General features: G+C 37.1%; 1 protein-coding gene across 3 annotated transcripts in view; it reads left to right on the top strand.

Moving 5' to 3' along the window:
* Positions 1-15,865, top strand: part of negr1 (neuronal growth regulator 1) — a 282,343-nt gene extending 266,478 nt beyond the window's left edge. For all 3 annotated transcript variants that reach the window (XM_031899790.1, XM_012960537.3, NM_001113066.1), the window contains one exon: positions 14,549-15,865. In XM_031899790.1, the coding sequence (XP_031755650.1) occupies positions 14,549-14,673 (125 nt within the window). In that variant the 3' untranslated portion in view covers positions 14,674-15,865. The remainder of the gene's footprint in view (positions 1-14,548) is intronic.
* The last annotated feature ends 1,304 nt before the right edge of the window (positions 15,866-17,169 follow it).

Raw genomic sequence — 17,169 nt, forward strand, 5'->3', positions numbered from 1 at the left:
ATTTACTAGATGGTATTATTATGATCCTTTTAGGTGTCAAATGTTGTCATTCTTGTAAAATGCTTATTGCAAGCAGGTAGAATGTAATTAGACCACGTCCACAAGGAATTTGCTTCAAACCTGTTTCAGATTAACTAGAGTAAAGCTAAACCCTTCTAAATGTGTTTATTTAGATGTGTCAGACTTTGATAAAAGGCATTTGTCCTCGCGAGGATAAAGCATTACCATATAATGACATGTTTGCAGAACGTGTTAATCTGTACTTGATATGTTTTAAGATCTACTCTACATCATGCTGTTTGACAAATCTGTGTATCTCATAAATACAGCATTGACTATGTGATTTGTGCATGTATGCTGTAGGGATGGGCAATGTGAACCTTGCCATTTCTGTTATTGCTCAGAGTCTTGTTAATAGAGTGCAAAATGAGTTTTTCTTAATGAAAACTTAATTTTTTTACCATGACAGTGAATTAGCTTTAGAGATATGCCTCTGCATGTACAGGTTGAAAAGAATGTTCCTTGTTGTTCACTGTTGAATGTATATGTATACAGGTATGGAATCCATTATCTGGACACCCATTATTCAGAAAGTTCAGAATTATGGGAAGGTCATCTCCCATAGACTCCACTTTAGTCAAATAATCTAGATTTTAAAAATAATTTCCTTTTTCCCTGTAATAATAAAACAGTACCTTGTACTTGATCCCAACTAAGATATAAATAATCCTTATTGGAGGCCTACTGAGTTTAACATTTCAATCATTTATGGTATGGAGATCTAAATTACAGAAAGGCCATTATCTGGAAAAGCCCAAGTCCCGAGCATTCTGGAAAACAGGTCCCATACCTGTGTTAGGTTTTCAAACTAAAAATTGCACATATTTTAAGACTATTAAGAGATGTAAATAAAATAAAGACAAACAGATACAGTACATGTTCAGAGACCTTGATATTTTACTGGGGGATTTAGGAGGAAAAACGAGCAGGTACTATAAATAAGAAAGATGTGGGGGAAGGAATGTATTTCAGATCACTCACTAGTGTGTTCTAATGTGGAACAGGAGCCCAATAAGGACAGGTGTAAGAGGTGGGGAACTGATTGCTATATTATATTATATTGCTATGTCCTCTAGGTAGCAATATTAAGAAAAAAAAATAGATTTAATTTAGTTTTGCCTGACCTTTTCCCTATTTAGATGATGTCATATAGTGAAGTCTATGGAGCATCTGAGCAGACCGTGGCCATAAAAACCTTTTGGAGGGCCAGGTGGATTGCCCTGATGTAGATTAATGCAAGTTATAGGTATTTATGTTTTCATTTATAGAAGCTTTGCAGATCAATGCATTGAGATTCATATTTATAATATTATAAAATCACAATGGTTAGATGTTTAATATCTTCAGCTTTTATCTATTGAGATACTATATAAATCAATAGTGCGTTAATATTCTTAATTTCCAGGTTTGGCCAAATGTAATTACTTTTGCCTTGAAAACTGAAATATCTCCTAAATCCTGGCATGGCTTGAGATTGTATGGAATGCTGTGATTTTTAAAAATTACCAAATTTAATATCTTTGAACAAACATGATGATGATTTACCAAAACAAGATTTAGATCGCCCTGTGACTTGTTGGGGAAATGGAGATATTTCCTCTCAAGGCAACTTCCGCGATTTTCGCTGAAATCCCACCGGTGATTTACATTTTCGCTGGTGGGATGGCAATTCGGGGAGATTAGTCGCCCACAAAAAGGGAGATTTGTCGCGGGCGACTAATCTCCCCATGTGCCAGAGCCCTTAGTGACATAACATTATCTTAATTCTTAAGAAAGATGAAAGCAGCAGGAAAAAGGACTTTGAGAGTCAGTCAACTAAGCATATAGTATAGTTTCGTTTAGTACACAGGGTATTTTAACCCCTGCCAGAATAATATATTATTCTGCAATTTTTTAAGGGAACATTAACACCATAATATGAAATGTAAGTGTTGTACTGTTGTCCTGCACTGTTCAAAACTGTGTGTTTGCTTTGAAAAGACAACTATAGTTTATACCGTTTAGTTTATATGTGTGGGCAGCCATTCAAGTTGAAATATAGCTAAATGGCATTCATTTTTTTACATATGCGAAGTGCAGTGTATATTAGTATTTGTTGTGATATGCTGACTGCCTGTACACATAATTTTGGGGGGAATTAGCAATGGTAGGCAGGCATGCAGAGGATCTGGAGACAGGGACCCCACATGTGACATCACATTTTTCTTTTAAAAAACACAAGTTTATTTGGGGCAAACTCCTCCCAACATAAACATAACAGTTTACAGGTCATAAGTAAACATGTTTACCAACAGTTCATGGTTATGATTTGTCACCTTCCAGGGTAACTCTCACACACTGGAACCATTTCCTGGGGCTTCTCACTATCCCCAATGACTTGTCACACACACCCATGGTGACTCTTACACTCATGAACACTCTGGGCTATGCACTCAGCCCTGCTGTCTCTTCCCTCCTGGGATATGAGCTCACAAGCCTCTTGCACACTTTGGCTTCTCACTAAGCCTTACTGACTCTTCTCAGCTCTCATATGCTTGGTCACGACTCCCTCTGCTCCTTGCAGTGGCAGGTGGCACCCCCAGCCCCTCTGGGAGTTCACACAGTTAGGCAACCTTCCCTGTGCCCTGCTCTGAGAGTGGACACCTTTCTGAGTGACCCCTCACTTTCAGTGACTCCTTCACACTGAGCGGCCCCCAGGTGTGGGAGCACACACCTTTTTACTTCTCCAGGCAGCTCCTCTCTCAGCTGCCTCTTAATTAGCTGACTGAGATTATTAACCCTGTCTGCACAAGGAAACCCCCTGCACTCCAAATCACATACATCAAATGTACACTTTCTGTTACATTTTTAGGAAAGAATTCTGTCTTTCCTAGCCTTACTGCCACATAGTAGATTCAAATAAATGTCCCCAGTGGCCACGTTACAAGTAATATGGTAGAAACACAGAAAACTCCTTATCCAGAAAGTTCCATATTAGGAAAAGCCATTTCTTATAGAGTCCTTTTTAAGCAAATAAATAATTTTTAAACCTGCTGATAAATGAGTTTAAATGCAGTTTAGACCTGTTTGCTCTTTAGGTATTCATCTCTGTAAACCTCAATGAGACACCTTAACATAACCGTATGGATTGCTTTAAGGCATTCCCTTGCTTTGTCTAATATGTCAATGTAAATGTCTTATATAATTAGGAAAACAGAAATGTGTGAATTAAAAGAGGCCAGCAGCTGAATCCTGTAAATATTGTAGATGTCCCTGGTTTCTATCCATGTTACAAGTGACATAATTACTTCAAGATGGTAAAATTTTATGACCAAGCATCAGAGTGCCTACGTATCCAGTTCTGGATAAGTGGCCAAAAGGGTCTGTGCTCCAGATGGCCGCATGAAATCTGCCTTGCTGATAAGGGGTTGGACAAACAGCTGCTGACAATTACGAGTCGGAGAATCCTCATCAGGCACATCAAATAAAGTCAGTGCAGGAAGATGAAATTAGGCATTTCAAAGTCAAACGGCAGCAGAGATGAGAATTAGACGAGGGCATAAAATCTTGCCCATTTTCTCCAAATGTTTGGTATTGAATATACCTATTAAACAAGTACATTTAGCCTTACCAAGAGCAATTCCTATATTATTAATAAATCTTTTTTTTTTTTTTTAAATATCAATTTAAATAGGGAAAATGTGTCATAATTTTTTAAAATGAGTGATAAATCCATGACAAAATAACTGTGTGACAAAACATTTGTTATCATGTTTTTGTGAAGTTATAAAATAAGTGCAATAATAACAGGGTAGTAACGCCAAAATAGAATCCGATCTTAAATTCAAATGCATTTGAGCTAAAAATGAAGAATTATTTCCTCTCTCCTAAAGATGCAGTTTCTGACCTTCCAGAGGTGTCATTTATGAAGTACAGGACAGAGTGCAAAGTACAAATAAACAGAAGCAAACTGCATGAAGCTCCATAAATAAAGTGCTGCCAGTATTTGGTCTCATTGTGAAACTGGACCCTCAACATGTGGCTTTATTTAATTTTTTAATTTTCACAGTGATTTTTCACTTTGCATTTTAACATGAGTTTTGGTCCTTTTCTTGGACTCTGATGCACTAAAAATAAGGTATAAGGTTTTTCACTACTTGCACTTCTTTTCTACTTTGGACTGATTGCATTCATAGGTCTGTTGACTCTTGGTAAAGGGTATCGACTTGACTGGTACCATTACCTCCAATAAATTCTGCATAACTGCAGTGACTGATTCAACTGCTGGAGTCCTTCATTCCTTTCTACTTGATTTCATCTGTTGGCTCTTGTCTTACCACAACTCTTGGCAGTCTTATGCTGCTTAGTGCTCTTGCTGATTGCTATCTTGGAGTCAGGAAGGAATTTTTTCCCGTCTGCGGAAATTAGAGAGGCTTCAGATGGGTTTTTTTGTTTTGTTTTTTTGCCTTCCTCTAGATCAACTAGCAGGTTATATATAGGCACTATGGTTGAACTTGATGGATGTATGTACTTGTGCCCAGAGGCTTAGAAGTTGAGACCTTATATGTCTGAACCCTTAGCAGACAAAAGTCACTAAGGCCATGCTTTTGGCCCCAAGAAGAGTCCAAGAAGGCCGAAAACAAAAGAGAATATTTTCTTGATTTATATGAAAGATGTATATAACTATAAATTATTTTCTAAACCAAACTTTATTAATTTGCCTGCACTCACTGCTCACTGTATTAAGCTAAGAATTGATCTATGTAACATATAACATGCAATATTTATGGGATTATTTATCAGTTTTTGAGCTTGTTAATTCGAGTTTGTTTTTCTAAATCAAATAAACTCACATATTGAAAGTTCACTTATTTATTAAGTAAAACTCATTCAAAAGAAAAACAAAAAAACTTAAATATCTCGTATTTTTTGAGTTTAGAAACTCGAAAAACAAAAATTTTATATTTGTCAGAAACAAAAGCATATAGAAGGGTGCCTTTCCTTCTCTTTTGAAGGATTTTAATCTTAAATGGACTTTTGCTATTGTTTTTAATTGCAAGAACCATAAAGTGCAGAAATATACCTCACATACACATTAGAATTGTTGGTATAGTTATTTTCTTCTGTTTCAAACTTTTTTTCACACAAAATAATTGTCACTGGATTTTGTTTGTTGGGTCACAGGGTTTACAAAATTTTCATCTTTGCACCAGATAAACAAATTATTTTGTGGTCGGCCCAAATCTGTTTGGTGGAGGAAGGTTATTATAATCTTTCTTACAGATTCAAAAGCCGCTTTCAATTTTTATTCTTGATAAACTTTCTCATGGTCAAAACAGTCAATGTCAGATATGATAAACTTCAAGCCGATTATCTATTCCATCTCAGCTCATCACTCTAATTCTTTTTATAGGCTGTCAACATGCAATTTGAAAAGTTATAAATCTTCAGTGAACACCAGCGTAACACAATATTTGGAAGTTTATCTCTAACACTCTAGAGAAAAATGAAAATCCTTCCAATGACACCTTATTTTATGATGTCTTGACATTTTTATGATAAAGCAAAACATTGTTCCAGTTAACGATAATTTGTGCCTTTAATTATATATATATATATATAACAAAATATCCTGTAAATTGTCATTCAGCAGATCCGAGTGCAATGAGGAAGATCAGTTTCTGAAAATGAATGACATACAGATTTAATTATTTCTCCTTCCCCCAAAACAGAGGTAATTTTGGCTCATAGTCATATGTCAAAAACCAAGATTATTCTGGAAAATACAGGATGTTTACAAGAATTCAGATAAAATTGCAAAGGAAAAGATAAGATTTCTAAGGGGAAACTTTATAACAAAGAATAGAACCCCTGATATAGGCTAATTCTGCATAGCAATATGCTGTAATACTCAGTGTGAAATAGAAAGAGGTGTGAAATATATTAAACATTTATTTATGGCGATGGGGAGGAACCATTTCCCTAATGCACACATGTCAAACACAAGGCCCGTGGGCCAAATCCGGCCCACCAGGCCTTGCAATGTGGCCCGCACCGCGATGTCATCACTGCATGCCGCTGCGTTCCATCACAATGACGCGCGGTGACATAGGAGGCTTGTGATCTCGCCGGCCGTACTTGCTATCTATTACGCATGCGCATAGAATCTATGCGCATGCGTAATAGATAGCAAGTACGGCCGGCTATGCCATAGATAACAAGTCACGCGATCCGATGTGGTTGAGCGGGTGGCTCCTTCTCTCTTATGCCGGCGGCAACAGGCCTTTTTATAAGGTTGCGCCCGTGCGTATGACGTCACACGTCAGCGACGAGGCGCTGCCTTATAGTAGTGCCTGTTGCCGCGGCATAAGAGAGAAGGAGGCGCCGACATCACTGGTCTGTTGGGGGTACTTTCTGTGGGGGCAATTGGGGGCACTGTGCGGGCTGGCTACTGTCTATGGGGGGTACTTCGTATGGGGGCATTGTGTGTGGGGGCTACTGTCTAAGGGGGGTACTGTGTATGAGGCAATTGGGGGTACTGTTTATGGGGGCTACTGTCTATGGGGGGTACTGTGTATGAGGCAATTGGGGGTACTGTTTATGGGGGCAATTGGGGGTACTTCGTATGGGGGCACTGTGTGTGGGGGCTACTGTCTATGGGGGGTACTGTATATGAGGCAATTGGGGGCACTGTGTGTGGGGGCTACTGTCTATGGAGGGTACTGTTTATGGGGGCAATTGGGGGCACTGTTTATGGGGGCAATTGGGGGTACTTTCTATGGGGGCACTGTGTGTGGGGTCTACTGTCTATGGGGGGGTACTGTGTTCAGTAAACCATTCGGCCCGCGATTTAGGCTGGATTTTAGATTTTGGCCCCTTCTCTGATTGAGTTTGACACCCCTGCCCTAATGTATGTTATCTTTGTCTCATACCTTCTTTTCATTTCATTTTAATTACTGACCATATAACCCCAGGAGTCACAAATTCTATACCTTGTGCCTCTCCTGGCACAGTTAATTGTTCCAAAAAAAATTGCACCCCCACAGCAGATGTAAGAATGGGTGTACGCCGGATTTTAAAAAAGGGAAATCTACTTTTTTTGGAGTAGCCATATTTGCTAGTCAATTTTAACAATAAACACACACTGAAACCCTGCTTCTTACATAGCTATGATATTGTTTCCCATTTATTTCAGAGCCTTTTACTGAACACAGTCGAGAACAACATTCTCCCCCCTTACATTTTTTCTATCAACAGTAATGGGATATAAAATTAGTTATGATCAACTGATGGTTCTCAAGTTAATCTGTAGGCATGCTTAAGGACAGAGAAAATCAATGGAGATGAAAAGGTTTGCTTTTAGGGGAAGAAAAAGTGTACAAAAATGTCTATGACATGCATTTACATAGAAATGTAATTTTTGGCTCATCTTCTTATGATTCCCAGAATCATTCTAATTTATAATACTTAAAAGAAATTCAATAATTCTTTTTTTTTTCTTCAGAACAATTGAAAATGCAGCATTACACTGCCATCCAGCCCTTGCAGTGCAAACAATTCTAAAATGATTATTATTATGCACAAAAGTAAGCTGGGTCTGGATAGATTTCACATGCCTGTAAAGCAAATATCTGTAAACTTGCCCACTCTCAGTATTTTATCTTACATTTTCCACGTCTACATGATGCCCCTAAGTTGAGTTCTTACATATATCTGCATGCATGTTGTGTTCTTCATGTCATAAATAAATAATCTGGTTAAAGAATTCAGCTGCTACTGACATTATTAAACAGGGCCATGTTTTGTAAACATTATAATTTGCATTTGTTTTTATTATGGCAGCGAGTGTAACAGACAGCTAAGACAATTGACATATTTAGCTACAGGGAAACAAAATTATGGCAACTCGCTGATGCTACAGCTGTAATTCATCATGCCAAAAGCAATGTCACATATTGCCGTATTGTCATTACATTGTTATGTCTGACTAATAACAGAAACTCGGTTTTCTTAAGGGAACCAAGCTGGATCACCTGCCCATTTTATATGGTAATCTCTTCAAGGCAGGGACTTTTTTGAACCTGTGGCACTTGAAATTAGATTTATTTATTTGCCATTTATTAACTTATTCTGTATGCTTTAGAATTCTTTTTTTTTAAATCTGACAAAAGTAATAAATTGATGCACAAAACATTAAAATATAAGAAAATAAAAAAAAAATCTTTAAAAAATATCCCTAAAAAAAGGTGCTTAATGATGCCATCACATGCACATGTACATGCTTACTTCTGTTCCCTGTATAACATGGTTCATTTAAACTTGTGTTTCTAAAGAATTATGTAGCGATTGCTTTAAAATATGAGAATGTTGGAATTAACATCTGAGTTGCATGCGCCTGTGGAAAAGTACTCACTCCAATATGTTTGGCCAGGAGCAGTAACCCATAGCAACCAATAAGATGCTTACTTTTAAACAGGTGACTATGCTACATGCTGATTGGTTGCTATGGGTTACTGCTCCTGGGCAAACTTAGTGCCTTTTTATAACATATCCCCCTTGGTCTGCAGCTTTGTAGCTACATATGACCATGGGATGCCTAAAAATAAGGGGCTGGTATTCTCTATAAACAGTACATCCATATCATTCTTGCAAGTTACATTTCATTACAGTTTTCACATATTAATGCATTACTGGATGGGACATTACAAGAAAGCAGAAGATATAAATATAAATGTAGAGTCTGTAGAAGCATGAAGTTATAAATCTGTTTATGTCAGCGTTGCAAAATACAGATGCAGCACTCATTTGTATGGGGAAAGGTATTGACCATGTGTGCAGTTTTAGTATTGTGGATTTCGTTAGGTATGTATGTTTTGTAAAGAACCACACATTATTATCATTCATAAATTTTAGATTCTTTCATGAATAAATGAATAGATTTTCTGGATGGTTTATGTACATATCAGAAGTCTAATTTATGTCTACATCCCTTCTATATTGCTGATGTGTATCACATAATTTAAAGTCCTTAGCATTTATTTGTTGAATTGCTTATAATACAAAGAAATATTATGTTCTTAAGGGAAAGATCGTGTACCTTTCCAAAGATCTCTGTGCCCATGCCCACCATTACCTCAAACTACTTCTCCTCCTACATTTATTAGGCCAGTGATTCCCAACCAGTGGCTTATAAGCAACATGTTGCTCATCACCATCTTTGATGTTGCTTTCAGTGACCTCAACGTAGGTGGCAATTTTCTGAACCATTATGATATGCTTTTACTCCAAGCAGGGCCTCCTGCAGACTAACAGTTTGCATGGGGCTACCAAATAGCTAATCATACCCCCTATTTGGCATCCCCAATGTTGCTGATGTTTGTCACATTATTATTATAGCTCTTGTATAGCTCATATAATGTATCAATACACAGGGCCATATTTATATATATATAGGCACCCGAGGACCTGCACCTAGGCCTTCAGGTGCCTACATAATAGATTTTGTAAATTAAAAACCTCCCTAGCTGCAGCCGAAAACTTGCCTTTTGTAACTTAAAAAAAATTAAAAACCTCCCTTGCCTCCAGTGGATAGGAAGGGCATCCTAAGCACTGGCAGTGGAACTGACATCACCTACTGCAAGTGGTGGCATCACAAGCTGCCAGCAGTGACGTCACATGCACGTCATTTCTGTATCCCATGTTCGCATTTAGGTCCAGTGCCAAGGGTAGAACCGGATTTAAATAAAGCACTGTCTTTAAATATTCACAAATGAAATTTAAGAGGCTGTGCATAAAGGTTGCTTGGTAGATGAAGCAGCAAAAAGAACATTAATCTTACTTTAGGGTAGGTAAGCAGTAAGATATCACCACCCCCAGTGCAAAGCATAAAGAGCAGAAGGGAGGTTGCTGCAAAAGCAAAGCACAAGCCATAGAATTTTTCGTGGAATGGCAAATTTTCCCACCAGGATTTTTTTTAGTTTTTAGTTTTTTTAGTTTCGCAAAAAAAATCACTGGCAAAATGTAGAAATTTGCCACGGATCCATGCCTGCCAAAAAATTTCGCTCATCACTAGTTATTGAGTACTTTATTAAACGTATTCATTATTTAAACTAGTCCCTGCACCAGCAGAGCTTACAACCTAATGTCTGTAGCACACAATACACAGGGTAAATTTCATCGGGAGACAACATGTCTCTAAGGGGAAAACATAAAAAGTTCTTGCAGATATTGCCCGGTTTGAAACTGAATTCAGTGGTGCAAGGTTACAATGCCACTGCCATTTACTTCATAGCAATTGTTAGAAAGTTTTAGATACACAAATATATAGCACATGAGTTAAAAATCTGTTTTTTTATATTCTATATTGATAAATATTTCCACTTTCCATATACTGTGCTTTCCTATACATAACTTATTTGCAAAAGACCAGATTGATGTTTTAATTCTAACATCTACCTCTGGATGTACCACATTAGCAATAATAATTTTATATCTTATTTGCACTTGACAGACATTCTTCGTTCCTCCTCATAAAGCAGTACTTCATGATGATTATTCCCTCTTACACCTTTTACACATAACTCACCTTTTCAAAGCTTAGACGAATTGGGATATTGTTTATGACAATATAAGAAATCTTCAGCCAGCTGAATTATAGCTGTAGATTTTCAGGAGCAGTTATTTATGGTTAAGTGATTCCTACTCACTCATTGCGATAATTCAACCTATTCTCTTTCCGAACCTCTTGAAAATTATTACATATAATATTAACTCTTATAAAATAGCTCATGGTTATAATATAAATAACTTACATTATGCTCCATGAATTTACTAATTGACAGTTACTTGTAAAATGCAGGATGATAGCAAAGTACAATTTGACCTTCCTAGTTTATTTATCTTATTCTCAAAACTTAATCTTTACTTCTCAGTACTCACCAACATTTTGGTTTTCTGACATATACAGTATACAGTATATTTATATGCCCAGGTGTTACAGGCGTTACAGTTCAAGCAACAGAAAATACTTTCATAAAATGTATAAAAAAAAATAATATATATTATATATCTATACTCTCTAAAGTCAAGATTTTCTATTGTGCCCATAAAAAAAATCAATAATCAGGTACATAACTATAGACGAATGAGACCCCGTGCTCGCAGAAGACCTGGGGGAAAAGGGGACCTGGACCACTGAGTCTGCTTCACAAACATTCACACTTCCTGGCCAGTTTTTTTTACATAGAAAATGGGGGAAAAATAGGCTCCACCCCCATCTAATCACGTGCACACAAGTGCAAGCAGACAGAAAGCAGGCTGTGTTTGCGGGGCTCCTCCAAAGATTTTCTTTGCAGGGGGCCATCAACAGATTATTACGCCACTGTCAATAATTCAGTAACAGGAAGAGCTTGAGGTTAGTGCTTGGCCAATGCATATTTAGGGGTAGATTTACTGTTGATTGCCTTTTATTGATGGATTCCGATTGATACATAATGATAAAGAGTAGTTATAAATAAATAGGTTGATTAGCTATGGGTTAATTGAATTATTGATATAATTTCTAGGCTCTCTGGTAAATCTATTTCTCAGGTTTAGTTTGACATCTTCAACTCCCTACTCTGAATTCATTTTGCTTTCTTGTGTACAATACAACATCATATATTAATGTTTCGTATTCTTTACTGAAACCAAATTATATTAGCAATGTATATTTACCCAAATGCACTTGTAACTGTAAAGTAACAGAAGATTATAGGTACCTATCAAAGTGATCAGAGACTATTTTTGGCATTTGAAAGAAAGCTTGAATGACTAAAGTGTGGACTTTAGATATAAAAGTTTTTGGCAAAACGTAATACCTTTTTGCATTTTAATGAATTCAAAAATGCTTTACATAGGCAGTACTTGTGTTGACTGAAAGCACTTGTGTGATGTCTGAAATTCAAAGAATAAAGAGCAGGAAACAGAAACATTGTGAAGCCAGCACAGATCTTCCGTAATGTGTCAGAAATGTAATGTACATCTGTTCTTGATTGTAGGCTGCAACTGCGATTAAAAGGATAAAAGGAAATATTCCCTTTAAAAAGCCTTTAGAGAGTTGTGTCATTGTATTACAGGCATCATTTACAGAGAAGCTAATGTTAAAAATCAGCATCGCTTACAAATAGACTCCATTCTATTTTTGGAATGCTCAAATATGAAAGCTGAATCTTACAAAATTAAGAGCAGTTAATTGCAGAAGGATGCAAAGCAGAACACCAGTGTAAGCTATTGCTAAATTCGTCTATTTTTAAAATCTCATTTGATAATGAGGAGGCACACAACTTGTGAGACTCCGTTCTAGTCATTTGATATACATAATGTTGTCTCTGTAGTAAGCAGTTTTGAGCAATGTTCTATATTCTGCTTAATTCATTTGCTTTGCTATAGCCTTTGCTGTTAACAGGTCATCACACAACAGGATTTAGAATATATATATTAAAGGAAAACTATACTACCCTAAAAATCTAGGTCTCTATAAAAACATATTGCATACAACAGCTCATATGTGAATCCCTGCGTCATCTAAATATACTATTTCCTTAAAAAATACTTTTTTAGTAGTAAGTACCATTGGGTAATCCTAGATAGAAAATTGCCATTTTAAGAATTAAGGTCCACCTCCTGGGATCATACAATTCACGGTGCACACAAACAAACCAAAGCACACATACATGCTAGGCCACATCAGCTGACTGGACAAAGCTCTTTTACTCCCACACTACTTCCTGTTACAGGTAAAGCTGTATGATTTCTGGTCATGTGATCTCTGAGAGAGCACACAGCCCATCACTAAATTCTGGATCAAGAGAAAAAATGTAAAAGGAAAATATTTATGGTTGGTTATGTGCTCATTCTGGGGGTTCAAACATAACTGAAGAATGACTTATTTAAAATTAGCTGTTTAGCAGTGGCGTTAGTCGGCAAAAAAAAAAACCATGGGAAAAGACTGCACTTCTTCTTAAAATCAGTCCTTTATTTGGTAGTTAAAAACATGAGTAGTTGCTGTAGGACCCCAAGCGCCCCCCCCCCTCCCCAAACATGACACCAACTAAGCATGTGTTTAACTACTAAATAAAGGACTGATTTTAAGAAGAAGTGCAGCCTTTTTCCCCGTGTTTTGGTGATGTTATAGTTTTGAGCACTATTAAGGATTTATATGCACCTGGCTTTATTGGCTTCTTCCCTGGCTTAAATGAAGGTGAAGCTGGAGTTAAGATTGGGTGGTTGTTATCGTTTTTATGCATCATATCCTAAGCTGTAATGCACTTGCAGTAACACCTAAGAACAGTGTTGAATGGATCCACCCACACAACATATAAAATTCTGATATCTCCAAGGCAATGATACCAAAGTTGCATAGGCAAAAGAGAGATGTTGTGCTGCCAGTACTGTAAAATAGTACTTAATAGGGCTCATTTAAAATGCAATGCACAAAACACAACAAACTGGCATTTTCAGCCTGAGCATAATAGTGGAAAAGGGGAAGGGAATTGTTTTTATATAGTGCGGACACTTTCTCCTGTGGGGCACTTTATAGCAGGCAAGGAAGCCATTAAGATACACTAGGCATTTTGGGACACCAGGGGATTAAGTCATTTGTCAAGGGTCACAAAGAGTTGCCATAGGGTATTAAACCAGGGTTTCTAGCATGACATCCCACAGCAAAGGCTGATCACTTAACTTATAGGCCAACTTCTCCTCTAAAAGGGTATTGTTTGCCACAGCTTACATGCAGTTCACCTATGTGTATCCAAGCTTCTAAGTAACATGCAATTTGTGTTTATCTTGGTGGCGTCAATAGGGTTTCATCCTGGGTAAAGTACCTTTGTGATTAGGTGATGGCACAGTAGGGTAAATTTATCTCAAGTGCCAAAATGTCCTGTGTGCCATGGCCCAAAGTGTGCAACTTTGTTTGCAATTTTGCACTTTGCGTTGCTCTTGCATTTGTAAATAAGCCCTGATAACTGCAACATTAATTTGTAAAGAACGTCAAGCCCATAGTCAGAATTGCTTTGATGTATGCTACAGAACTCTTTTTCCAGCTTTCCTTTTCTTGTGAGCTGTCATGTACTGATGAGCGAAATTTTTACCAGGCATGGATTCGCAGCAAATTTCTGTGTTTCGTCATTGGCAGATTGTTTTGTGAAATGAGCACAAAAATTTTCAGAGGAAAAAAAAAATTAATTTTGACGCCATTTTATGCAATTTGCGAATCTTTTCAAAGCTTTACTAATTTTTCAGCAAACAGAGACAGGACAAATTTTCTCATCACTACTGTCAAGCTATTGCAAAAATTAGCTTTGTTCATGGATCTATCCTGTCTTATGTAAGAATTGATAATTTAAAAGCCAGTTAAAGACAAAATGGCAGCAGACGTTTACACTTGCAGTTACCTCTCCTCCTATATAAAGTAAGTTATCTCCGAAATTAGAGACATTGATTTTCCTTTCTTTTCTTGTCTTTTCAGCACCAAGTACAGCCCAGTATGGAATCACCGGAAGAGCTGAAATTCTATTCTCCTGCTGGTACCTTGTCTTGACACTGTCCTCTTTCACCAGCATAATCTACCTGAAGAACGCCATTATACAATAAACATACAGAACCATAAAATGGCTTTAAAGATTTCTTTGAAAGTGCTGATGAGAGGATGCAATCTGGTAGAGTTTGTTTGAAGCAGTATGGGATATAATCAACAGCGCTTACATGGGGATGATCGGCTTCTGTAGAATTGCTCATTATGTAAATACCTTAATTCTCCTCCTTTTTTGATTAGCTGCATTACGTTGTGAAGCAGTACACATTGTCCTTTTTTTAAAATGTGAAAGCTCTGAAATTACTTTTAGAGGATATTAGTTGTGATTTCATGTTTGTAATCGACAACTGTCCAAAAGTGTTCATTGATGGGTCTGAGACTCTAGGTGCAGGCTGCTGTTTACAAAATACAAATATTGCAGAGGGAAAAAAAAATCAGAATATGCTTTAAAGCTCCGAGGCACGTGTTCTGTTGCCTTTCGAAATAAGATTTTGAACTCATGTGTATCAGACATTTTTCCATTTTTATTACAAAATTATTGCCTTCAAAAGATTATTCCTGTTACATTTAGCTAGATCTACTGCAAGTTTAATTTTTGGGTATCAAGGAACAGTATTATAAAATAAACTGCATGAAGCAGTTTGGATTTATACTTGTATGTTTCGCATGGGTGTGCCTTCATAAAGTTTTATTATTTTTTTTTATTCAGAAGGGGTTTCCTAGCTTAAGGGATAAGTCTATTACAAAAAAAAAAGTTCCAAATGTACAGAACATATTTTTAGGAGATCACATCATGTAACCATCTAAGTATGAAAGACTTCTCTGTGTGCTAATCCGAACCTCCATACCTTAAACCAAGTGTTCTTTAACCCCCTGCAGATTCTCTAATGTAACATTCTTTTGTTGGCAGTTCATGTAGTCCAATAGAAGACGCAGTTGTGTCTATGGCTGAACTTCTTGGCAAATTACACCTATTCCATATATTTTTGCAGATCCCTAATTATAGCACAATTCTCACGTGTTTTGTGATTTCAGAGCTCTTTCTCTTCAAAAGTATTATTCAAAATTCTTTAAAATGTTGTGCAAATGAGAATGTGACAATCCATTTTATCATCTGATCTTCATGGAATCTGTATTGTTTTGCACTTGATTTTGTACTGAATTTGTGAAACTAGCTAAAATAGTCAAGAAAAAGTGGATATATTTGGAAATGGGTCTACTCAGCGGAAAATAAAATTCTGGTAAAATCCATTTCTGTGTCAATTTTGTAGACATCATTCTATACAGAAGGTACTTTAGTATTTATTAATTAGATTCAGTTATTTATTCAGTTTTCTGTTTTAAAGGGTCAGTATACCCCTTATACAACATGAGTTCAATAAATAGGGTTGGTGATAAATGCACATTTTTCCTGTTACTTTAATCAAGACAAATCTATTTTCTATAAATAAAACATTAATTTTGTTATCTCTTGAGCTAAACAGGGTAATTGAAGCTACTCCATGTTTGGTCCTTGTAAGGTAGATAATTAGATTGCCATTGTGCACTGGTTAATTGATTGGATATTGATTTACAAGTTAATAAAGAGCTACCCCATGGCTGCCAGTTACTGTAGGGATAAAGACGGTCCTGATCCATTCACAGATACAGTGGCTAAACTGTGTTTAATAAGTAACAGTTAATGTGGACATACATGTTAAGATCTGATTATTTGTCCGATCAGATTATTAAATGATCAGATCTTTGGTCAGTTTAGCCACCTTTATGATTGGGGCTAGTTAGCCTACATTAACCTTAACTAGCCCAAGTAGTTAAGCCTCTGCCAAATATCAGATCCCACATTGAGGCTGTGTAGTGAACTAGCCATCCATTAACCAATCTGGTCCCAACTGACCAGATTTTGTAGCTCATTCAGTAACTGAATAAGCCTAAGCAAATAGCAATAGAGAAAAACAATTTTGGTTCTCTGTGGGGCAAATAAGACAGAATAAAAAAACAGCATCAATCCATGTATAGCAGCCTTTACAATAACTGTGTATTCAGGGCCGTTTTAAGGCCTTGGTGGGCCCTGGGCAAAGATCAAATTGTTGGGTCCCCCACATCCTGCACAGACAATTTGTCCCCCAGTACCATCACTGCACAGGCGCATCTTATATATCTCCAGAGAGCTACCCCAGGCCAGACCGGCGCTCATTGTCAAACAACTTCTCCTGCTTGATGTGGAGAAATTTGTTGTGGGTGGTTCTGTGGGAGAATACTGAGATCCTGGAGAGACACTAGCCAGGGGGATGGAAAAAAAAAGTTTAAAAATACACAGTGGCACAGTAGGCCCCTCAAAACCAGTGGGCCATTGGCAGATAGCATTGGCATTTGCCCTTTTATTAAAGTGGTCCTGTGTGTATTATATGATATGATGATCTCCTTTAAGGTTTGATAGGGGCCCTAGACCTCTATTGAGAGTCAAAAAAAGTGGGGCCCGGTGCTTCTTATGTGTTCCGCTTTTTTTATGTTCCGATGTGTGTGCATGCGGAGGGGTGGTACAGGTTTACCAAGAA

The sequence above is a fragment of the Xenopus tropicalis genome, chromosome 4 (genome assembly GCF_000004195.4).
Source record: "Xenopus tropicalis strain Nigerian chromosome 4, UCB_Xtro_10.0, whole genome shotgun sequence".
NCBI classification, from domain to species: Eukaryota; Metazoa; Chordata; class Amphibia; order Anura; family Pipidae; genus Xenopus; species Xenopus tropicalis.